The 24,670-nt window shown below is 43.9% G+C and overlaps 1 protein-coding gene across 4 annotated transcripts in view; it reads right to left on the bottom strand.

Moving 5' to 3' along the window:
* The window catches only part of SV2B (synaptic vesicle glycoprotein 2B), a 202,868-nt gene that overhangs the window by 30,055 nt on the left and 148,143 nt on the right, over positions 1-24,670 (bottom strand). For all 4 annotated transcript variants that reach the window (XM_001926765.7, XM_021099374.1, XM_021099373.1 and 1 more), the window contains 7 exons: positions 20,987-21,167; positions 20,505-20,656; positions 13,993-14,126; positions 12,277-12,366; positions 4,127-4,237; positions 2,915-3,003; positions 296-460 (listed from right to left, as the gene is read on the bottom strand). In XM_001926765.7, the coding sequence (XP_001926800.5) occupies positions 296-460; positions 2,915-3,003; positions 4,127-4,237; positions 12,277-12,366; positions 13,993-14,126; positions 20,505-20,656; positions 20,987-21,167 (922 nt within the window). The remainder of the gene's footprint in view (positions 1-295; positions 461-2,914; positions 3,004-4,126; positions 4,238-12,276; positions 12,367-13,992; positions 14,127-20,504; positions 20,657-20,986; positions 21,168-24,670) is intronic.

Genomic DNA, 24,670 nt, shown 5'->3' on the forward strand with positions numbered 1-24,670 from the left:
CACAAGGGGCGACAGCTCTCCACGCCTCACCACTGAAGGGGAAGGGTCTCAGGAAAGATGGTCTGGTGAACCCTCCTGGGATGAGTCAACCACAGCCAGGACGACCGGGACAGCTCAGTGCAGACAGAGCCACCAGGGGTATACGATGCCGCTGGCAGCTGCAGGAAGTCGTGCTACTGCACCAGCCTTGGCGCTCACTCTCCACCATATTGGACTCTTATCTTCCCAATGGCTCTCTCCTCAGCAGTTCCCACAGCCACCTTGATCTGAGGAAAGCCCGTGCTCACCCACTTACTTGTCATTCACAAGCTTCCCATGTCGGTGAATCTGATTTTCCATCGTGAAGTTGATTGTGACACCATACACGTGCTCGTTGTGAAATACCTTCATTTTGGACTTGTATGCTTCATCTTGAAAATACCGGATCATATCAGGGAACCAAACTATCAGTCCATAGTAACTGTGATAGAGAAGACAGGATATTCAAGCAGCGACATGATCTGAGGCTGCATGCCTAACTCGCAAATCAAGCTCATTGTAAATGTATCAATATGGCTCATTAGAAAATCTAATAACTCCCCATATTAACGGATCTAAGGGGAAAAATCATGACTATCTCCTCAGAGGCCAAAAATGCATTTGATAAAAAGCAACATTCATTCCTGGTAAAAACACCAAGAGATTAGGAATTGATGGACGCTTCCTTAGCATGTAAAAAAGATATATTCAGCTCAACAGGCAGGATCTTATTTAGTAGGGAAACACTACAGACATCCCCACTAACAAAAAACAAGACCAGGATACCCATCAACATTACCATTTAAGATGACATTGTAGGTCCTAGCTAACTCAGCTACACAAGAGAAAGACCAGAGGAATATAAGGTTGCACAGCAAGAGATAAAACTATCTCTGTTTGCAGATGATATGATTTTATACCTGAAAACTCAAGATCACCAACTCAAAAAATGGCCATTAAACATAAAAAAGGATTCTCAATCCCACTCATAAGAAAAATGTCCATTAAAACCACACTGTGTTACCATTCTCGCCTATTAGACTGTCAACACCTTAAAGTGTGCCAAAACTCTACAGGTAAGCAAGCACTCTCACACATTGCTGGAAGGACAACAATTTACAATACCATAGGGAGGAGAATCATTCAATGCCTAAAACAATTATTGATGGATTTACCCTCTTTGACACCATAATCCCATTTCCAAGAATCTATTTCACTGATAAACTTGCCCAATACAAAGTAGCCTACAAACAGTTACTCATTGTGACATTCTTTGCAACAGCAAAAGCCTGAGAACTCCTCAACATTCCGGAACCAAGACGGACCAAGACACTGGTGGAATAAAGCACAGTGGTCTACTGTGGACAGCTCTGCACCCACACTAAGTCACCGCAAAGAAGAACGGGGAAAATCTCCATGTCCTGGTATGAGAGATGTCCAGAATATACTGTTGAATGCAAAAAATCAGAGCAAAATCGCTTTTTGCAGTCCTTTGCATATAAAAATGACATAGAAATTTGTAAATATACCCATATGTGTGTATGTATACATGCATATATATTTGCTTAAATTTGCAAAAAAAAAAAAAACCACATCGGAATGATAAATAGGAAAATAAAAGATAACAGAAGGGAATAGGTAGGAGGGAAGGAAGGGATGCCAGATTTCTGTGTTTTCAGCATTTGAAATGCATCCCTTATTCAATCATTATATTAGATGTAAGCAAATCTTAAAACTCAGGGCACTGGATCGTAGTGTCTGCCATCTTTGGCTTCTGAAATGTTCCCACCTAGTTGAGATGGAGCAGGTGGAGGGGAGCAGGGTCCAGCTTTCTCTCTACTTGAACCTGTTTGGCTCTCCATGAATATGGAAGACATTTGGTAAGACAGTGGAAAAACCAGGTCTCCCCATGTTCCTCTCATAATCAAAGAGGTCATTCGAGCCAATTTAAATTCCTGGGTTGAGGGAGGGAGTGTGCCTTTGAGCACAGGCGGTGGTGAAACAAAGTAATTCCATAGATGGAAGTTTAAAATCTCACTGCAAGTTCCTACTTGACAATAGCAATTGAGCACATATCATGTGCCAGAAACATTTGCAAGCACTTTATAAATATACAGTAAAACAGTCTCATAAGGCAATAAGTGGGCCCCAAAACTTTCAAGGAAAGCAAGGTGGAGGTGAATGAAATGAAGGGGTGAGAGCCTACTCTTTAAGAAAGGAGCTGGCTAATCACCAATCATGCTATATTTAATTTTCTTTATTGCTGGACACATGATTGTGAAGTTTCACAGTTTTATCCATTTAATAGTCACAGGACACTGATGGCTGCCTATTCAGACAGGAAATCGATTTCGCTTAGGGATCAACACTCAGGGAAGCTAATGGTATCTTCAGCTGAGAGGCAAATCCTGATTTAGTTTAAAATTACTGGGAAATCACATCCCCTTCATCAACAAGTTTAGCCCTGGGCTTGTGACACACGTCTGGCTAATATCATGTGTATGCACGGAGGCGGGGTGGGGGGAGGGTCTGCTGGGGGCTGCTGAGGACGGTTCTTTGCTGTTAAAAAGTGAGGCTCAGAGAGAGGCAGCCTCTCCTCGCTGTGACATTTCTGCATGTCTACCGTGTGCCAAGAGTAACACAGATATCTTGCCATCTGATGAGAACTAGCCTGAGGCTGGAACTCCACCTGGAGCCTGTCTCCCTGTGGAATTCTTGGTCCAATGGATAAGAAATAACCTCATGGTAGAAGCCACTAGAGTGGGTTGCCTGTTATAGCCCAAAGTACCCAAACTGACACAGACTCTGTGAGTTACAACCAACTGTAACTTTCAATGTATAGATGAGGCAACTAAAGCGCAAGGAAATTAATGAACTTAAATAAGACAGAACTTACCTTAAAGCCATGGTGAACCAGACCACGGCCAGAATCAGCGTGTTCATCCTGTAAGGGCCCATCACACAGTACAGAGCATTTTCCCAGACCTATAAGCCGCACCAGAGACGGGTTGTTAAAGGCAGAAACCTGTGACTTAGAAGAGCTCATTGTTAAGATTTTCTAATAAACTGTCTACAAACACATAGAGAATGGGCAACCATCATCTCCCAGAGGCAGCAATTCTGCTCCAATAACAAGGAAAGACTTTTCCCTTCTTACTGGCTGGTGGCAACCTCTAACAGGCCCAGAGCATCTGCGAGCACAACAGTGCCCCCCCCCGCGCATGTGACCATGAGCACCCTGAGTGAGGATGTCAAGGCAATGAATAACCCTGAATAGTGAATTCTGCTTCCTGCCACTGGAAGGGATGGTATTCCCAACACTGACCCACCCACCACGCCGAGAAGGTCATCCTGTCTCCGCAGACCCTGGCTGTGGGCTGCTCAGTGTTCAACAGCTGATCTGCTTCATAGGAGCCACTTCTCTGAAGAAATGGCCTTTCCCTTCTAGAAGACTTTCTCCAAAATCACCAACAAACCTCAAAGGGTCATTTCTTTCACTTGCACCTTTCTTCCTGTGGATTATTTTAAGAGGCATTGCCAGAGAGAAAAACATTTACTCAGACTAGACTTTGCACCTTTACATTTAAAAACTCTACCTTGATGGAGTTCTCGTGGTGGCTCAGCGGCAACAAACCCCACTAGTATCCACGAGGATGTGGGTTCAACCCCTGGTCTTGCTCAGTGAGATAAGGATCCGGCATTGCCATGAGCTGTAATGTAGATCGCAGACGTGGCTCAGATCTGTTGTTGCTGTGGCTGTGGTGTAGGCCAGCAGTTACAGCTCCAATTCGACCCCTAGCCTGGGAACTTCCATGTACCCTGGGGCACAGCCCTAAAAAGCAAAAAAAAAAAAGAGAGAAAAATGTTTAAAAATTTAAAAAAAAAAATTCTACCTTGGAAAAGAAGAGCAAAGAAAGAAACTAAGGTCTATAGAATGTGTGGCCCAGGGCTCCCAGGAGAGAGAGGAGAATGTCCCCATGCAAGGTTGCTTCCTGCCCATCCACTGCCTTTGGGTGACGGGCGTGTTCAGGACCTCTCCTCTTCATCACTGACATTACAGATATTCACAGGGCCTCCCTTGCACCCACCGTAGGTCCCCCAGTCATACCTGCTTGAAAGTGGTCTTGAATCTGACGAGCCAGCGCTGGTACCAAGTTTCTGTGGAACTTTGGATCTCAATGAATTCATCCATTTGCTTGGGAGTTTTAATGTTGGAAACCTGTAAAGCAAAGATGGGCTAGAAAATCTTAACTCCACCTTGTGTCAGTCTTTTCAATGTTTATTTTAAGGTAACTGACTTTATTAACTTTAAATAAGTTAATAGATAAAGAGATCTTTGGTGACCATCTAGGGCAGGGATCCTTAACCAAACATCATAGCATCTCTGAGGGACCTTTCTAGGGTGGATCTGTCCCATTACAGACAAAGTGAATCAGAGTCTTTTCACTCAATTATGGCTTTGGGAAATTAGTGGGTTATATAATACACTGAATTCCTGTTTATATCTGATTTGCCTACAGTTGAGTTGATTCCACCTTGAAATTCCTAAGTTTATCCTTAATGAGTATTAACCTCACAGAAGTATAGAATCCATGTAGGCAACTGTTTGTGTGTGAGTGTGTGTGCAGGTGCACATGTGTGCATGTGTTAGGAGAGGGGGTTTGCAATATATGACATTGTTAAAACATAGCAGAATAAAAGACTATATATCTTCCTTCCATGCAGCAAAGGAAATCATCAACAAAACAAAAAGGCCACTTACTGAATGGGGGAAAATACTTGCAAATCATATATCTAATAAAGGACTAATATCCAAAATATGTAAAGAATTCATACAACTCAATAGTAAAAAAAAAAGAAAAGAAAAGAAATCCCACAGTGATCCAATTGAAAAATGGGCAGAGGATCTGAATAAACACTTTTCCAAAGACTTACAGATGATCAACAGGCATATGAAAAAGATGCTCAACATCACTAACCATCAGGGAAGCACAGATTAAAACCATGGTGAGATATCACCTCATCCTGCTAAAATGGCTATTATCAAAAAGAGGAGAAGTAACAAGCATTGACAAGGATGTGGGGAAAAGGGAACCTTTGTGCATTGCTGGTAGGAATGCAAATTGGCACAGCCACTATGGAAAACAGTATGGAAGTTTCCCCCAAAATTAAAAATAGAACTACCATATGATCTACTTCTGAGTATTTACCTGAAGGAAATGACAAGACTAAATCAATAAGGTATCTGCACTCCCATGTTCACTGCAACATTGTTTATAAAAGTGAAGATATGGAAACAATCTAAGTGCTCGTAAATATGTGAATAGATAAAGATGTCTCTCTCTCTCTCTCTCACTCACACACACACACACATACACACACACACACAGGAATATTACTTAGCCATAAAAAAGAATGAAATCTTACTATTTGCAACAACATGGACTTGGAGGGCATTATGCTAAGTGAAATAAGTCAAACAGAGAAAGACGAATACTATATGATATCACCTATATGTGGAATCTAAAAAACAGAACAAGCCAACAAAACAAAACAGAAAACCAAGCCCATAGATACAGAGGACAGATCAGTGATTGCCAAAGGGGAAGAGGCTATGGGGTAGATGAAATGGATGAAAGGGGTCAAAAAGTACAACCTTTTAGTTATAAAATAAGTCATGAGGATGTAATGTACCTGAGGTGACTGCAGTTAACAATACTGTATGCATTACTTGAAAGCTGCTAAGAACGTAAATCTTAGAAGTCTTCATTATAAGAAAGAATTTTTTGATTTCCTGGTGGAAATCAAAAAGATAGGGAGTGAGGGAGTTCCCTATTGGCTCAGCAGGTTAAGGAACTGGTGTTTTCACTCCTGTGGCTCCAGTTACAGCTGTGGCGCAAGTTCAATCTCTTGGCATATGGTAACTTTGGTGTGCTGTGGCGAGGCCAAAATAAAAAGATAGGGAGTGGGGATAGGGTTGTACACATCAGGGCTCTCCCCACGGGCCCTAGAAAGTGTAGATTTGTCCAACATGAGCAGGAAGCCCCAAATAGCAATCCTGACTCACCAAGACAGTAATTTTCAGTTTAGTCAATGTTTAAAGCAACCACTGAATTCCATAACTAACCATTATGTTAAGGAGATTCCCAACCACACATAGGCTTAGCCAAGTTATCAAGGTCCATGCGTGCATACCAATTCAGAGGAAACCGGAAGCACGTACCCCAAAAAATTCAACAAATCTTTCTTCTAGGGAGAAAAGGCTTTCGTCCTAAGTGTTCTCCATCTCTTTCTTCACCCAGAGGTCTGAGAATGTGAAGGGACAGAGGAAGAGATGGGGCTGGGTATCCACAGGGGAAAACACAGTCTCTGAATTATGGGCAATTGGCTCAGAATCCTCAAGCACTAAGAGGAGGATGCCTTGCCTTTGTTTTTCTAAACCCTGTTCAGTGGTTCTTAAATTCTTGGAAGGGCTAGATGTCCCTTTAAGAATCTGGTAAAGGCTTAGGAGCTCTTCCTAAAATTGCAGATACCTAAGCAGGCCAGAGCCTCAAGGCCAGAGCCTTGGGACTGTCCTACCATTTCTTGGTGTGTGGTCCTTGCAAACGCTCTTCAGCCTGGGCTCAGACAGGGACTTTGGAGAGGGAACCCAGCAGTCCCTCTTGTACATGTGCATCTTTCACAAGCATCCTATCTTAATAAACCTATTTCTTGCCTATCACTTTGTCTCACTGAATTCCCTCTGTGTGGAGACATAAAGGAACTGACCACAGTAAGTACAGACATGGGGTGAGTAATTCTAATTCAAAACTGTGGGTTCAAGTCCCAATCTGGATTTTGGCTAGGTTTGAGTCCCAGCACATGGGTTCAAGTCCCAACCTGGATGTAGGCTGGGTTCTGGCTAGGTTCAGGCCATTAGTGCTGTCAGTTTCAGTGGGAGGTGGACCCCAAATCAGGGGTCATGGCTTTTGGCTTTTTAGGGCTGTGCCCACGGCATATGGAAGTTCCCATGCTAGGGGCCAAATCAGAGCTGCAGTAGCAGGCCCGCACCGCTGCCACAGCATCGCCAAAGCCGAGCTGCATTCTCAACCTAGGTTGCAGCTTGAAGCAACACCAGATCCTTAATCCACTGAGCTGGGCCAGGGATAGAACCACATCTTGATAGATACTAGTTTGGTTCTTAATCCACTGAATCGCAAGAAGAACTCCCTCAGGGAACCTGTTAAGAATTGCACTCAAATGCAAATTTCATCTTTTCTTTGCTTCCAGGGAAAATAACACCCTATTCCCTAGGGATCTGGGAGTGGGTGTGTTGACAACTGCGAGCACAATTACTCTAATTAACAATTAACTAGGATACTTGTCTTTGCTTCAGTCTAAATGAGAACACAGACAAGACCAGTGTTGGCCCCATTCCTGCAGAACATCAGCTCTAGGGGGAATCATCAACTCCTTCCCCTTCCAAAGGCTTCATGGGGGCACCTGCCAGGGAGCAGCACAGAAGCTCATGAGGCAGCCAATGGGGTAGGAAGGAGGAAGGTCACTCTGACTGCCCCCTGCCTGACCTTCCCTCTTCTGCTGTCTTCTCAAACTCCTTCAGCTACAATACTCAATATGCCAAGGTGTCGTATTTGGGGATAGCAGGTCCTGAACCCCATCAGCCCAGAGGTAGATGTGAGCAAGGTCACAGCCGGGGCTCACCATGAGCACGAGGAACCTGGTCTGCCCTAAGCTCTTCCTCCAGACCATTCAGTAGCTCAGTACATTCACCATGAGGACGGTCACAAGGGGAGCGCACAGGACAGGCAGGTGACCCCATCCAGCAGGGCTGTGTTCACTCCTGACTGTCAGTCTCAGCCCAGCGCTCTGAGGTCAGTAACACTTGGAGTATTTCTTTTCTCTTCTCCCCCTCCACCCCCAATCCAGTCAACACGTCCACATAATTAAGATGATCATCAAGTCAGTATAGAAATACTGAACCCACAAACTTTTTAATTCCCTTTTCTTGTGAGAGAGTGAAAACTGCTCAAAGCGGAAGTTATGCCCAAAGACTCAGTAACTAGCATGCATGTTGGGATAAGACAAAATTCAGCTTTCACAGCCCTCAGCTCATTGATTCCTGCCTGAGCTTTCTTTCTAGGGATGCACTCTCATTCTGGAATGAGGAATCCTGGTTTTGCAGTCAAGGCTGAGTTTTGCCTTTGGAAATTGGAGTTTTTAGTGATTTCCAGGCTAGGACCCCACTCCCCAAAAGTGGGCTGTTTAGGTTAGATTGGGTTGTTAAGAGAGATAGACCACTTCTCTAGAAAGGGGCTCCCAGTGGCTCAACCCCTGGGGTGATTGGCTTAGAAGTGGTCCTTCAGAAGCCACATAAGGAAAACCACTGTGTGTAAGGTCCTGTCTGAGACCACCAGGGTGAGATAGGAGTGGAAGTGAGGCAGAATATTAACTCAGGTGTCAGTAGAGGAGCATGGGCTTGGATGCATTCTTTGATATGGCTGTTGATTAACATTTGTGGCTTAAGGGCTCCAGGGAGTAACATCCCCACAGGTCTTGTTTTATTATAAGAAATGCGCATTCCCCACAGACTTTGTTTACTATAAAAAATGTGAATCTCTAGCCCACTCCTCAACTGAAAAAAGAGGAATGAGAGGAATGGTAAAAGAAAAGGACAAAAAAAAAAAAAAAAAAAACCCATAGAACTTTCAGGACATTTCCAACCCCAAAAGCCCTATTGGACAAGGACTGATATAGGTAATTGAATAGGGCCAATGAGAGAAAATCACACCTTCCTGAGCCCCACTTTGGTGCCTCTCCCCACTTTTAAGAGATAAAAACCTCTACAGGACAATAGAGAAGGGGGGCTCTTCTCCCCCCTCCCAGTAACCCTGGGAGCTAACTGCTTTTCTTCAATAAAAACTTTGCTTGCTTGCTGCCTGTGTGTTCGCGGAGTTCATTCTTCGACCGCCATGAACAAGAACCCGGATTCCAGTATCAGAAGATCAGGAAGGCTTAAGTTTACAGGGACAGACAGGCAATGCGGTGGAGAATAATCGAACTGTCCGACTTCTCTAAGGAAAGTCAGGGTCTGTTTGGAATAAATATGTAATAAACTGCTTCGGGTGTGGGAGAATCCCTGGAGATAGGCTCAAACCAGTAAGCCTCTGGAGTTCAATCCCTGGCCCAGGAACTTCGGCATCTGCCTGCCATGGGTGCAGCCAAAAGAAAAAATACTGAAAAGGAGAAAAAACCCAGGAACCTTCTTTGCAGGAGCCAAGGAGAAGAATGTGTTTTATTCCAGAGGGGGGAGGGGACTAAAGAAGAGGAAAAGAGGAGAGGGATGGGGCGGGGAGAAGGAAAGAGGAGGCCTTGTACCCTGAGAGGTAGGGCCTCTGTTATCCTCATACTGTCAGTAAGATTATTAAGCCCACCAATGCTTGGCATGGGTGACATGTGCCTGTCTTTATCTCTATATGTCTTTGGACCTGTATGTATTTATGTGTCTGTATGTGTGTCTGTGTATCTGCCTAAGTCTGTGTGTGTATGCATGTGTGTATGTCTGTATGTGAGTGTGTTTGTATATGTCTGTGTGTGTGTATTTATGTGTGTCTGTGTGTCTATAAGCCTGTGCATGTGTGTGTGTCTGTGTGTGAGAGTGTTTGTATATGTGTCTGTGTGTGTCTGTGAGTCTATATGTGTGTGTGTGTGTGTGTGTGTGTCTATATAAATATATAAATCTGTGTGTGTGCATGTGTGTGTCTGTGTTAGTGTGTTTGTCTATATATGTCTCTATATGTGTATTTATGTGTGCATGCGTGTGTGTCTATGAGTCTGTCTACATACGTGTGTGTCTTTGTGTGTCTGTATATTTGTGTAAGTTTGCATGTGTGAGAGTGGGAGTGTGTGTCTGTGGTCTGTTTCACTCCAAGTTGACTGGATACAAAGAACAATCCAGCCAGTTCAAGTTCAGAGGCTAGAGATAGAGACAGAAACCCATGAAGACATCTCCCAGGAATAAGCAGGTATTTGAAGAGAAGGCCATGGGGAGGGGGCGGTGGCAGGACTGAGCCAAATGTACCCAGATCCTAGTGGACAGGTTCCCCCCATCTGCATTAAAATCCATCACGGGGAGCAGTGGGAATGGGAGGCGGGGAGTGCCATCAACTCTCTTCCTGTATTAACTGTAGTAATTCTGTTCATTGTGCAGCTTTTTTTTTTATGAGTGGGATTTTTTTTTTAATAAGAAAGTTAATTGAGAAAGGATTAAGTAAATGAATTAGTTAAATGTTATATTTCCAATTACATTTAGTTTAACCAACCTGAAAGTCTATTAATATTGTTAATTGTGCTTCTTAATAAATGTTTGTGATAAAGGACTGGTCCCATAGTTTAGATAATTGAGAGCATTAGAATTGGGGGAATATGCCGTTGAACAGTTTTCCGTAAAATTTATTACTTGAGTTTATTAAAATATGACATTCAATATTTGGATAATAGTTAACATCTATGTAGCCCTTACTCCAAGTCCTTTTACTCCAGGCACTGGTTTAGGTGCTTGATTAAATCATTACCACAAATGAATTTACAGATATTATTATCCCTCCTTCCCTAAAGAAAACGAAGCACAGACAGTACCTTGCCTAAGGCCACACAGCTAGAAAGCGTTAAAACCAGGATTGGGGAGTTCCCATCATGGCGCAGAGGAAAAGAATCTGACTGGGAACCATGAGTTTTCGGGTTCTATCCCTGGCCTCGCTCAGTAGGTTAAGGATCCAGTGTTGCCATGAGCTGTGGTGTAGGTCACAGACGTGGCTCAGATCCTGTGTTGCTGTGGCTGTGGTGTAGGCCAGCATCTGTAGCTCCAACTGGACCCCTAATCTGGAAACCTCCATATGCCGCAGGTGTGGCCCGTAAAAAAAAAAAAAAAAAAAAAAGAAGAAAGAAAACAGGATTGGGACCCAGACAGTTCTGGTTTCAGGTTGTAGATTCTTAGCCACTATGGGGTCCTGCCTGAGAATCAGGGATCTCAAGTAACAGATTAACAAGGACAAGTGCTCTACTCCAGACACAAACTATGGAAGCCAAGGGAGCAAAAGCAGGGAGTTGGAGAGGGTGGGAGTCAACCAGGAAGGCTTCCTTGAAGAAATGGACTTGGAGTTGGTCTAAAAGGGAGTCGGGCGAACAGGTGCACAGGGGCCCTGCTACAGGCATTCCTCATGGTTGGCCCCAGCTTGGTGGGAGAAGCACAGATCTGGTAACGAACGGGACCCCCTCATGGAAATTACCATAGGCTAGCTGTTCACATTTTAAACTAGCAAGAAAGAAAATCCAGGCTAATAGCAATGCAGTTAAGGACGCAAAGAAACAGGAAACCCGTCATTTGTGGCTTTGTGGATCAGTGCAAACGTATTAAGATGTAATTTCAATATTCTCAAGAGCTATAAAAATACTCGTAGTATTTGAGCCAGTCATTTTACTTCTAGGAGTCCACTCCTAGAAAACAAATGTAGAATGTGATGGGAAGGAACTACACATACGAGAGGGCTCAATACAGCAATGTGTGGGAACAAGGTAATAGGGTAAATAAATCTCTAACATTAGGGACTTGTTTAGGAAAACTGTGTTAGTGTCCCAACATTAAAATTTATTAAAAGAATGATGCTGGGAGTCCCCATCATGGCACAGCGGAAATAAATCCAACCAGGAACCATGAGGTTTCGGGTTCAATACCTGGACCTGCTCAGTGGGTTAAGGATCTGGCGCTGCCATGAGCTGTGGTGTAGGTCACCAACATGGCTCGGCTCTGACATTGCTGTGACTGTGGCATTGGCCAGCAGTTACAGCTCCAATTCAACCCCTAACCTGAGAACCTCCATATGCCGAGGGTGTGGCCCTAAAAAGCAAAAAAAAGGATGATTCTGAATACTATGAGACACATGTAGACATGTAGAATGTCTTAAAGTAATATCTATATGTAAATACATGTACATATATTTATGTACTTTAGATACATACACATATGAACACAGCTAATTTTTCTTTTGGCTTTCTTTTTTTGAATAATTAGTGATACCAAGAAGGATATCTATCAAAATGCAAAGAATAATTGGTGACATGGTGATAGGAATGTCAGGGGGTTTATTCCCCCTCTGACAAATTTTCTGTGATGTGCTTATATAATAAAATTATTTTTCAGCAAACCCAAAACAGTGAAGAGGACAGGTCCACTGTGGCTGGCACAGGTGACTACACACTCACCGTGAACACCTTCTCCGGGGCCCCCTTAGCTCTCATATTGGTATCATGCACGTGCTTGAGAATCATCCAGGCTTCATCGTGTTTGCCCATCTGGTAAAACCAAGGAAGCACACGTCAAAAATCCTTTGCTGATTAGGAGTGGAAAAACCCACACACCCAACGGGGTGCTGATGCTCAAGTCCAAGGCGACCGGCCATGGATGCATTACCATCTAGGGCTTGTGAAAGACTAGGACAAGTCTCTGTCCCAGCCCATCTTGGAAGGATAGTAAGGTTGTGCCTTCAAGGTCTAAATGCTGGGTGTTATCATCATTATAGACTATCATAGTCCAACCTTAGACTCATAGTTTAAGGTGGAATAGACTGCAGGCTGGGAGCCATGCTGCTCACTGTCAGGGTCAAGCAAAGACACAACATATAACGAGTTGAATTGTGTCCCATCCCCAAAGATATGATGAGGTCCTAACCCCCAGCACCTCAGAATGTGACCTTATTTGGAAATAGGGCTGCTACAGATGTAATTAATTATGATGAGGTGATACTGAGTACAGCGGGGCCCCCAATCCAATCTGACTGATGTCCTTATAAGAAGAGCCCATCTGAAGATGCAGAAACACACAGGGAGAACCCAGGTGATGACAAAGGTGGGAACTGAAGTGTAACAGTTCAAGCAAGGAATGCCAAAAAAAAAAGCAAACAACCCACCAGAAGCTGGAAGAGGCAAATAAAGGGCTTTTGAGGGAGTGTGGCCTTGCCAGCACCTTTATCTGGAACTACTAGCATTCAGAACTGGGAAACAGTAAATATCTGAGCCACTCCGTTTGTGGTCCTTTCTTACAGCAGCTCTAGGAAACTAATACACAACAGAGGATACCTTTTGAGATATCCCTGGATTAAAAAAACAAAACAAAAAAAACTTCCTACAGGGTTCCCACTATGGTGCAACAGGATTGAAGGCATCTCCGCAGTGCCAGGATGCAGGTTTGATCCCGAGCCTGGCACAGTGGGTTAAGGGAATCCAGCATTGCCTCAGCTGAGGCATAGGTTGCAGCTGTGGCTCAGATCTGATCCCTGGCCTGAGAATGCTATATGCCACAAAGCAGCTAAAAACAGAAAAAAAAAAAACCTGCTCACTACATCTGCCCCCTGATCAAGGGGATGAAAGAGAATTCATCAAGGAGGATAAGCATGCAGAGGCACATAAGTGGACTCTGAGACCAGGGCTATAAGAGCCTTGGAGTCCTATCCACCAGCCCTGCCCCTCTGACCACTGCAAGCACAAGATCATCCCCCAAGTCAGAAACCTCACAGGACTCTGGGAGCAGCTTTCTGGAGGGGAAGGGTCCTGCAGAGCTAAGAGTCTTGAAGGGCTTGGAAACAGTGGCAGCTTTACCAATACCTCACAGCCATAACAATGGGAACACTCCAAGCAGCTTTGAGGAGCCTTATAATTGGGACTTCTGGAGAGAGTGGGTGTGGGAAGCCTCCTAGGACTGAGGGTCCCCCAGTTCCGCTCAGCCTTGGGGAGCAGTGCTGCTGCTCTGTGCTTAGTGATCTGACTCCCTCTGGCTTCAGCAGTCCCTGAGCCCCAGGCACACAACCATCACAAGCAGCAATGGACTAAATGATGGGCCAGGTCAGCTGACATGGAACCGAGGGACTGAGACAGCAGGGCTAGCTACTGTTACTTTCCCATGGGGTGGGGATACCAACTCACCTCTAGCAGAAATCTTGGGCTCTCTGGCATGAACTTCAGGGCCACCATGGACACAGTGCAGGGCAGAGCACAGACGATGACAAACACTCTCCAGCTGTGAAAGTGGTAATTGGTGCCCATGCTGAAGCCCCAGCCTATAAGGAAGCAGTCAAGGGTTTCTGACACAAAAGTGACCTTCAAGAACTGGCTCTCAAAACATGGGACACAAGAGCACCACCTGGGGAGCAGGAGTCCCCTGACTATGCCCCCAAAGCCACTGGGAATCTGCATCTTGTCAGCCCTATAGGTAAGCCTGGCCTGATATTTATGGGACCTTGGATAGGAGTGCAAATAGAGGCAGCATCCCATATTTCTATATATTCATGAAAATTTCAGTTAACAAACTGTTAGATAACAGGTGTCCTATCCTGCTGCCTTGTAAATAAGGAGCTGGAAAGCCAAGCGCAGACCTGCCCAGGACCCACCCCTTATGGAACTTCCTTCTGTTCCCCCCGCCCCGCCCCCGTCCCATCCCTCCTGCAGAATGAGAGGCCTCATGCCAACACGTGCAGTCATACCACACCTGCCACCGTACTGAGGATGGGTGTTCTTGTCACAATCCCTTGAGTTTAGTGTGGATTCCTAGGTCTCCCACTCCTCTGAGAACCCAGAGCATGATCTGGATGGAGTGGGGTCATGGCCTCAGGTAGCCCTTGCCTCATGGGAAGGGGTACAGCTGGAAAAAAGCCAGAGCAGGGCCTTATATGACCCAGGATTTTAGTGTAGTATTACTCTTACCCAGGTCAAAGGGCAACACCAGCTCTCAGTGATTCCAGTGCACAGGTTCTGGATTACACTTTGAAAAAACTGTGAACCACAATACTAATTTTTTTTTAATTTTAGAGAAACTGAGCTTCTATATTCAAATGAATTCTACCATCACTGAAATGAGAGGTGACTAGCTCCTACTCAGCTTTCATTATTCAAAGCATTTTAAAATTCATTTTTAGAAACTGACTTTAGGACCTACGAAACATTATTTCAAACATCCTCATAGGCAGCAAATTTCCTTTTGCAAAGAATGGTAACACAGTGGAAAGAATCTGGACTTAGGCAGTCACATAGCTCAAAGTTCAAGACCTGGCTTTCTCACATCGTTTTTGTCTTGATGGTGGGTTCTCACAGCCGTAGAATGAAGATTATGGTATCTACAGATTTGCCGTGTGTGTGAGTTCCCAGCAACCAATAATAACTATAATCCACCTGCTTTGAAAGTCTATTTGATTTGATTAGAAATAGTTGGAGTTCCTGATGTGGTGCAATAGGTTAAGAATCCAACTGCAGTGGCTCAGGTTGCTGTGGAGGTACAGGTTGGATCCCCAGTCCAGCACAATGGGTTAAAGGATCCAGTGTTGCTACAGCTATGGTGTAGGTCACAGCTGCGGCTCAAATTCAATCCCTGGCCTGGGAACTTCCATATGCCCTGGGCATGGCCATTAAAAAAAGAAAGGAAGAAAAAAGGAACAGGTATAGGACATTTAATTCCAAAGGTGGTGAGAGAAATAGACAAATATCAACCCAGATCAGCAAAAGAATTATTTTTTTAGGCCAAGGTTATAAAATAGACTGGTTTTCTCAAAACCACTTAAAATATCTCTGAAGACAATTCCAATGGCATGGGAGGGGCGCTTTTTAACAGCCACATCTGCTGCATATGGAAATTTCCAGGCTAGGGGTGGAATCGGAGCTATAGTTGTTGGCCTATGCCACAGCCACAGCAATTTGAGATCCAAGCCCATGTCTGTGACCTACACCACAGCTCAGCGCAACACCGGATCCTTAACCCACTGAGCGAGGCCAGGGATTAAACCTGCATCCTCATTTCAGGTTCTTTACCACTGAGCCATGATGGGAACTCTCCCAATAGTATTTTTTAAAAAGATAAAATTTTATAAATAAATGTATTGATTTCTAAAGTTCAGAAAGTAAACATGATTCAGTTGTAAAATCTCCATTCGTTTACTTAAAAATACATTACATGGCTAACTCGGGAGATGGGCAATTTATGTCTCAAATTCTATATTACTTACCATTGTGGTTCAATTTGTTCTACTTGCAGGGGCCACCTATCAATATCTTCTGTTTCTGCAGATATTTCTTACTCTGTTTGCACAACAAAAGGATGGCCAGAGGGGACTCCAGGTGAAAAAAAAACATGGAACCGTGGCTGATTTTACACAATGGCCACAGAACAAAATACACTCCACAGCGTCCCCAAACAGAACCAGATCTCTTTTTTCACAGCCTGATCTTTGCTCCTTCCCATCTCACTGGGGTTTATTTGTTCATTTTAATTTTAATTTAAAACTCTTCCTTTCTGCTGGGAGTGACAACAGAAAGAGGAAGTTAAAACCATAGTAATTATTTCCACATCCTCAGCTCACATCCAAAACCATGGACAGGAGCGCCAGTCATCGCTCAGGTGTAAAGAACCCAACTAGCATCCATGAGGATGCGGGTTTGATCCCTGGCCTCGCTCAGTGGGTTAAGGATTCAACATTGCCATGAGCTGTGGTGTAGGTCACAGATGTGGCTCAGATCTGGCACTTCTGGGGCTGTGGCATAGGCCGGCAGCTGCAGCTCCAATTGAACCCCTAGCCTGGGAACTTTCATATGCCCTAAAAAGCCCAAAAAAAAAAAAAAAAAAGGACATAATTATTTCTTAATTAGAAATAAAATTGATCAAAACTACACAGCAGCCAAATTCAGGTAGGTAACAAGAGAAAAAAAGGCTGAAGCATGTATGTATAGAAAGTATTTTGCATCATAGACTTGGAGAAAAGACTTGTGGCTGCCTGATGAGAGGGCGAGGAAGTGGGAGGGATTGGGAGCTTGGGCTTATCAGACACAACTTAGAATAGATTTACAAGAGATCCTGCTGAGTAGCATTGAGAACTATGTCTAGATACTCATGTTGCAACAGAACAAAGGGTGGGGAAAAAATGTAATTGTAATGTATACATGTAAGGATAACTTGATCCCTTTGCTGTACAGTGGGAAAATAAAAAAAAAATTTTAATTAAAAAAAAGAAAGTATTTTGCCTCAGAAAGATTTTTTTCCTTAATGATAAAATGGGCAAATTATCCAAAATCCATTATTCCCTCATGCCTCTATGGTTTTTACGGTGATTTTACTAATCTGCACTTATCACATTCATTAGGCACATCTTTGGGGCCTTAAATTAAATAAAATTAAACAGTGAACTGCTTCCAAATATATGGAGCAGCTATTTATTTGAAGACAGGGTTTGTTCTGTTCACTGATCTTCTAACTTGCCCTACTTTTCTCCATCAGGATTTCACAAACAGCTGGTGCTTCTGACTACAATGGGAATTAATCTTCCATAATATCTCCATTTTTTCTGGGCAGTGCCCATGACTTCCCAGAAAAACATTCTGAGTTTCGTAATTTTCTTTCTCAATGACTCAGTTACCCAAATTCCTGGTGCCGAGACCTCCCATCACTTCATTCCTGCAAAAGCAATTAAATGGGTTGCACAAGCTGTGTACAGGCATCAAGTCCCCTTTCTGGATCACCCTTGCATTTGTCCCTGCTGAGTGGAGGGTGTGTTAGAGGATTAATGTCTTAGGCCTGTTGAGAACTATCATCAAATGTCTGGTTCACGGTGGACGGAACATCTGGTCCTGGTAAAAAAAGGAGACTTAAAATAAATAATCATTCCTATTACACTGTGATTCTAGGCTACCACATTCCTGGGATGGGTTTTTCCCAAGCTAACGCCTGTTTCAATTAAGCCTAATCATCCAAGAGGCTAGTAATTTTAAATGGACTGTAAAAGTCACAGATTTCATAGAGGCATGAAATAGGAAAACATCCCGTCCATTTGGAGTAAGATAGTTAACCGCAAGCCTTGCTAAGAGGCAGCAGTAGTCAGCCAGCGGACATGTGGTCCCTCCACCATGGGCATCCCATTCAGTCCTGGCCAACATGTTCCCAGTCTGAATTCTTTTATTGCTTTTTTAGAAACCAGACCTCCAGACGTTGGTGTGTGTTTGTGTGTGTAAAGTGAAGTGAAAAAATTCTGCGGTTTGTAGTGACTATTGTGGGTTGCTTCCCTCACAAGATCCTTCTCCACTGAGAATCTTAGTTTAGACGGCCACCCTGCCACCCCCAGGGACCCAGTGCCTGAGATGAGGATGGAAGTATATCAAAACCCTGAGGACCTGCCGTCCTCGGCAGTTTAATGATTGGCTGAGGTGAGCACATGACCTAAGCTGATCCAATCAGAGAAGCCAAGGACCTTTGCTTGCTGGCTGGTTGGGTGTGAGGGTATTTCCCTTGTGGAACAGACTGTCTGCAAATAAGGCTAGGATTGCTAATACAGACTGGAGGGAAGCCAGCCCAAGGACTAGAGTCATCTCAAAAATTTTCTCGACCTCCCTCTTTGCAGCCCAAGAACTGCTGAATGTTAGGGCTGGCACGGTTCTCTACAGTCAATTCTCTTTGCTTCCTACACTGCCCCCCTTCCTTTAAAAGGTGAAAGAAACAAGGCTGGACAGGATGGAGTGGTTTGTCCCAAATTACACAGAACTACTGTTCAACTCAACTTTTCCTCGAAGTCTTTTCATCTCCCTCCCCCCAAAGGTTACTAATTCACTTAAATTTAAATATAGAAATAATTTCTCAGTGTTAACACATTTGGATCAATTAACAAGAGAAATCACATTATAGCAAAGGTTGGGGGGGCAATTCCTTGAACCCATATAACCAACAACATAAATAATAAAGTGTGAGTTTGGGGGTATGGTAGAGTGCAGAGCCTGATATTAAGAATAATGCAATTTTGTATATAAAATGATGGAAGACTGGGAGTTCCTGTTGTGGCTCAGCGGAGGCGAATCTGACTAGTATCCATGAGGATGCAGGTTCGATCCCTGGCCTCGCTTAGTGGGTTAAAGATCCAGCGTTGCTGTGGCTGCGACTACAGCTCTGATTCTACCCCTAGCCTGGGAACCTCCATATGCCTCAGGTGCGGCCCTTAAAAGATAAATAAATAAATAAATAAATAAATAAATAAATAAAGACTGCCCACAGTGGGACAGAATTACCTGGAAATGTCATGAATTTTCAACCCTTTATTTCATATTCCTGTTCATAGTATCTTTTCTCTCTCTGATACACAGTCCAGTGGAGTATAGCAAAGATTACATGATGTTCCCAAACTTACTTCCTCTACTTTCTGGGCATACAGCTAGGTTACATTTCCCAGTCTCCTTTGCCACAGTGGGTGGTCATATTACAGATTTGAGGCCAGTGGGATGTGAGCAAAGAGGATGTGGCCCACTTCCTAGCCTACCCTTCAAAACCACCCACATACAACTGCCTACACTCTTTCTCCAAACCAACATGTAGATTCCACATGCTGGAGGGAACCTGACTCCTGGAATTACTGAGGGAGCACGAGCTGCCTGCAGACAGAAACACCAGCCAGGCTTTGCAGGAGGGGAAAATTCTTTGGTATTAAAGCACTGAGATTTCAAATTGTATCAGGTTCTCAGGATAATACACTCAGCATCCCTTTGACTAAAACAGTAGGGATTGTCTACACTAAAACTGTTTCTTAAAAAGATGTACAGAAGCCTCCATTAGCCTAGAACATCTATCAGAGAAGATCAAATCTAAATAAGCACACCAAGGAAGGGAATGGATCCAGAAGTGTTGGTTAGGTTCAGGGGCAGTTGCCTGTTACTCTCTATGATCTGCAGGATTCTAGATGATGGCAAAGCCTACATGAATAATCGGTAGCTTACCCAAAATAATTTTGAAGGATGCTGTTGACATTACCCAGGATATTCAAGAGGCATAATCAAATTCAAAATTACTGCCTTCTCCCTCCTTTACTCAATAAAAACCAATAGTGAAAGTAAATGTTGCCAAGACTGTCCAGAAAGTCCAGTTTTTACAATTATCCAGGATAATAAAACATTGCCCCAGCTGAAACCAAGACCTTGTCTGTAACGGCTGCTCTGTGTCTACACCAGACAAGAGTAACAGCAGGCACTAGAATGGAACATGTACAAGAGTACCTTACTGAGGGAGGGAGGGGCATTGGGATTCAAGGTTATGCCAAGGCCAAGGCATCAGTTTGGCCAAGTCACCAACTTCTTCGCTTCTGTTGCAACATCTATAAAAGAGGGTTACTGAGCTCAACTTGCTGTGAGGAGGAGGGCTGGAGAAGGTAAAGGCTGGAGTCCTTTCAAATAAAAGGAGGGAAAGAAGAAAGGACAAGAGAGGAAGAGAGGAAGGAAGGGAAGATAGATTGTATTATTTCCAGAGAGACATGTATATTGAAATTGCAGTGTGTCTCCAGAGTTGGAAGTTTTTTAGAAAGGTCACGGTCCTACGCGGGAACTATGTGAGTGTGGGAATAAGGCAGAGGGCAGGAAATGTTGCTCAGAGATGGGTGTCATAGTAACAAGGTCCCTGGGCTCCTTTAAGCCAACATTCTCACCGTAGTGTGGAATGATGCTCCAGGCCATGGCAGATGCATAGATGCCCCCGGTCATCCAGAACATGCCCAACCAACTGAGATGCTCTCCTCGTTTCTCCCGGGACAAGAATTCAGAAAAATAGGCAAAAACGATGGGCAGGGCACCCCCAATTCTGCAGAGAGAAAATGCCAGAAAGAAAGAATCAAGTGAGACACTAAACATGGTCATAGCAGGAACCCAGTTGCCTTGTCCCACCGTGAGACTCTGTAGAGAAATAGCCCAGTGAATTCAAAAGACTGGCCAAGGCAGTGTTTGGTTATTTTGACTTTACATGCTGAATTTACATCCTACCCTCTTTTTAAGGTTCAACTTTAATGCAGTATCTTGGGAGGCAAACAAAAACTCAGTCCAATGTCTTCTGGAGGTACAACTCAGAACCAAAGTACCGGGATGGATGGGGCACTGGTCTGAGGAGTCCAGGGGACCTTCAGTGATTACATACCCTATGCCTGAGATGAGTCTGCAGAAGAGAAAGGCTCCATATCCCTGTACGAAGGAGGAGAGGGAGGCGAAAGAGGCGTTGATGGCCAGGGACATGCTGAGGACACGCTTCCTCCCCAGCTTATCAGCCAGGCCCCCCAGGACGAAGGCTCCCCCCATCATTCCTAGATAGACTATCAGACCTGTGAGGAGGGGGCAGAGAGAGGGTGGAGAGAGAAGACAAGGTATTAGAGACCATGTGATATCTTAGAAAATCAGATGCCCACGTTAATGTATCCTAGAAATTCACACAGACGTAAAAGGTGGAATGTGACAGACGTCGGTGGCAAATTAGAAATGTTGTACAAATATGACTTCCTAGGAATGCTATTCCAAAAATATAGCCTCACCACATTTACACATATGTACACAAACTGAAATAGATCAGCCATAACTGGGTTTGATGTACCTTCCTGGCAGATGTGTAATCCACAGATGACAAAAATGCTGTCATATTATTTTTAAGGGAAAAAAAAAAGTGTGCTACAAAAGTCCTAACCTAGGGTTATGTTTAAAGAAAAGATTTCCAAGGAAAATTGTGACAAAGCAGAGATGGGGCATATTAGGAAGGAAGAAAGTAATGCAAGTGAAAAGAGCAGTTGCCAACAAGACAGCTATTTTATTAAACACCCAAAAAAGGACTTTTCCAAGCTAGGGCCAATGCTCAGATTTCTTAAGGGAATGTGGAAGAGAATAGCAATGAGCAGTCCTTTTTCCAACACATGTAACTACTATGTACCCTGTCATACAACCAGTTCATCTGAGCTATTGTATAAATACATTACTGTAGATATACTGTGGTATTCCAATGAAGCCAGAATCCTCATAGAGGTGGCAAATCTCCAGAAGCATTTGAATAATTCTTTCCTACTAAATATCCAGTACTTAGTAACTATCAATGGCTGTGCTAAGTACATACTTTATTTATTAAACCCAAGAAAGAAAGTTTGGAGAAGGTCTGTTATGCAGTGGAAATATTGAATACGAATTACGTAAGTGTCCTTTTGTCAGCCTTGACTGTAAATCAATCAATCAACACAAACTGTGCGTTACAGATAGGAAACTTCTCCTGACCTGCAAGTGCCTTATTTTTGCAGATGTGTGCTAGGAAGGACCCACGGAAAGCAAAGAGTTTCATTAGCTTGTTAATTAACTTGAAGGTCGGTCCCCCCCACAGGAGAAATTGGACGCTGCTCTGCTTTGTCTTCCCAGTGGTAGATTTCCTTCTTTTATTATTTTATTCTATGGGAGGAACAGAAATGATAACTTTGGTGTTGACAACGGTTTTCACTAACCAGGATTTCCTTCGCTCATGCACGTTGTAATTTTCACCTCTACATTGCTCAAGGGCATGTAGTATGCTACTTCCCTTTTCTTTTCCTTATATGATGTCGCTTCATGAAACACACCTGTGAGTCTACAAGCATTTATTAAATGTCAGTTATTAGGTAAGCGCTGCTTTCATTACTGGGGATATGGCAGGGTACAAACACATGAAAATTCCTGCCTTCTTGGTGCTTACATTCTAGCTGTGAAAAAGAGATGATAAAAAAGTGAGAAAATACACAGGAAGTGGGTTGCTAATAAGTGTCATAGAGAAAAGTAACACAGAGGCAGAGCAAGAGAAAGGCAGGGTGGGAGGTGACTGTTCTAAATAAGACAGCTCAGGAAGCCCTTGGGGAAATGCAACATTTAGGCAAAGACCTGCAGAGAGCCAGCCATGGGGAGATCTAGGGGAAATTGCTGGCCCTGTGCTCCTGGACCCAAGGTTTCTCTGTGTATATGAAGGGCAGAAAAGTGATCGTAAGGCTTAGATCTACTACTTCTACCAGTTCTCAAGCCCACAGCTCAGAAAATGTAGTAAGTTATTTCCCACTATGTTAGGTCACTGACACTTGTGTTTGAGAAAATGAGTCAAGACTCGCAAACCCACCTCAAGCCTGGGTCATGCTATATTGTAATAAAGTCTGAGCTGGTTCTCCTGCTAGACTTTATCTGCATGATTCAGCCCTGACCAGCCAAAGGCTTTCAGCATCTGGTTCCCTGAAGACTTAATCTTGCCTAATTCTTAGCCATTGAATGTTATGTCTAGCAGGACTGCCCTACTCACTGATGAGGTATCTTAAAACCATCTTTTGGTGCCATGACCCTTTTCCATCAAGAATGAATTTGGTCAGGCCTGGGTAAGCCTCAGCTACAGCCTCCCTATTACTGTCACTGGGTGGTCCTAGTCTGCATGACTGTCTTTGTGCCAAGGCCTGAGAGCCTAATCATCACGCTAGTTTCCTTACAGTATCTGATGTCCCAACCAATTGGAAATGTCCCAAATTCTGCCCATGCCCCACCAGGCCTTCCCCAGGAAAGAACTGGGTTCTGCTTCCTCAGATAGCCCACCTAACACAATGACCATGGCCAAGACCCCCACGTTTGAGTTACCCTCCCTTCCTCCCTACACCCCTGGAGAGGTCTCCACCAGCCCTCTCACACTGGGGTTTCACACAACTTATACTTGGTAATTTAGACTTCTAGACCAGAGCAGAGAGGAAACTTTTTTCCAAGTTAGGTCTGTTCATCTTCCAACTTTTGTTGGCCTCATTTTAGTATGACTCCCCGCCAAGGATTTCCAACATCCCTTTCAGCCAACAAATGCCTTGTGTTTCTCTCATGATACCTGGTCATTAAGCATTTGGATAAAGAAATAGATATTGAAAGGAAGGAAGGGAGAAAGGAGAAAAGGGAGGGAAGGAGGGAAATTCCACCCAAATTGCAGATACATGAGCAAAGTAGGTGCTATGGTTGCTTTAAGCCACTGAGTTATGCAGCAATAGATAATGGGACAGTAAGTGCCTAAAAAGCTTAAGGAGCCTAATATATCATAGAATAGCAGCAAAACAGCCAACACGGAGCAGGAAGTTGCCGCTAGACAGGCTCCATGCCAGGCATTTCACAGCCATTGTTGATCCCATTTAATGCTCTCACACCAACCCACTGAGGTAGACACCAATTTCTATCCCTATTTTATATAGGAGGAACCCAATTGACAGAGAGACAAAGTTCTTCCCCAAAGTCACACAACAGATGGAAATATCAAGATTTGGGAACAGTCATTCTGACCTCAGAGTCCCTGCTTTAACTACTGTAAAGATTTGGTCGGACTTCGTAGCTCTCAGTCAATTCATTATTTCTTCATTTGCTCGTTCCCAGGACAGCTTGCTAAGTAGGGCATGGTTCCCTCCATTCAAGGAGATAAACAACAAAACCTATGATTATCTCCTGGTGGGAAAAAATGCTCCAATAAAGGTATATGACAGGTTTATAAAAACACAGAGAAGGAGCACAGCTTGGATACACCTCATTCAATGTGGGAAGGCTTCCAGGAGAAAGATATTGAGCTTTGTTGAAGGACAAATAGAAGTTAGGTCTCCATCCTGGTGATGGGGGTGCATCACAGACAGCAGAGGACAACACGTGCAAAGACAAGGCAGAAAGAACACCTGAATGTGTCTGAGCGACTTCCTGCAAGTAGTTCAGTGTGAGTAAGTAGAGTACACATGGGACTCCTGGCGAGGAACTGGGGCTGGAGGTTAGTACAGAGGCCAGATCATAAATGGCTCAGAAAGGATGAGTGTGTGTGTGAGAGAGAGAG

The sequence above is a fragment of the Sus scrofa genome, chromosome 7 (genome assembly GCF_000003025.6).
Source record: "Sus scrofa isolate TJ Tabasco breed Duroc chromosome 7, Sscrofa11.1, whole genome shotgun sequence".
Lineage (NCBI taxonomy): Eukaryota > Metazoa > Chordata > Mammalia > Artiodactyla > Suidae > Sus > Sus scrofa.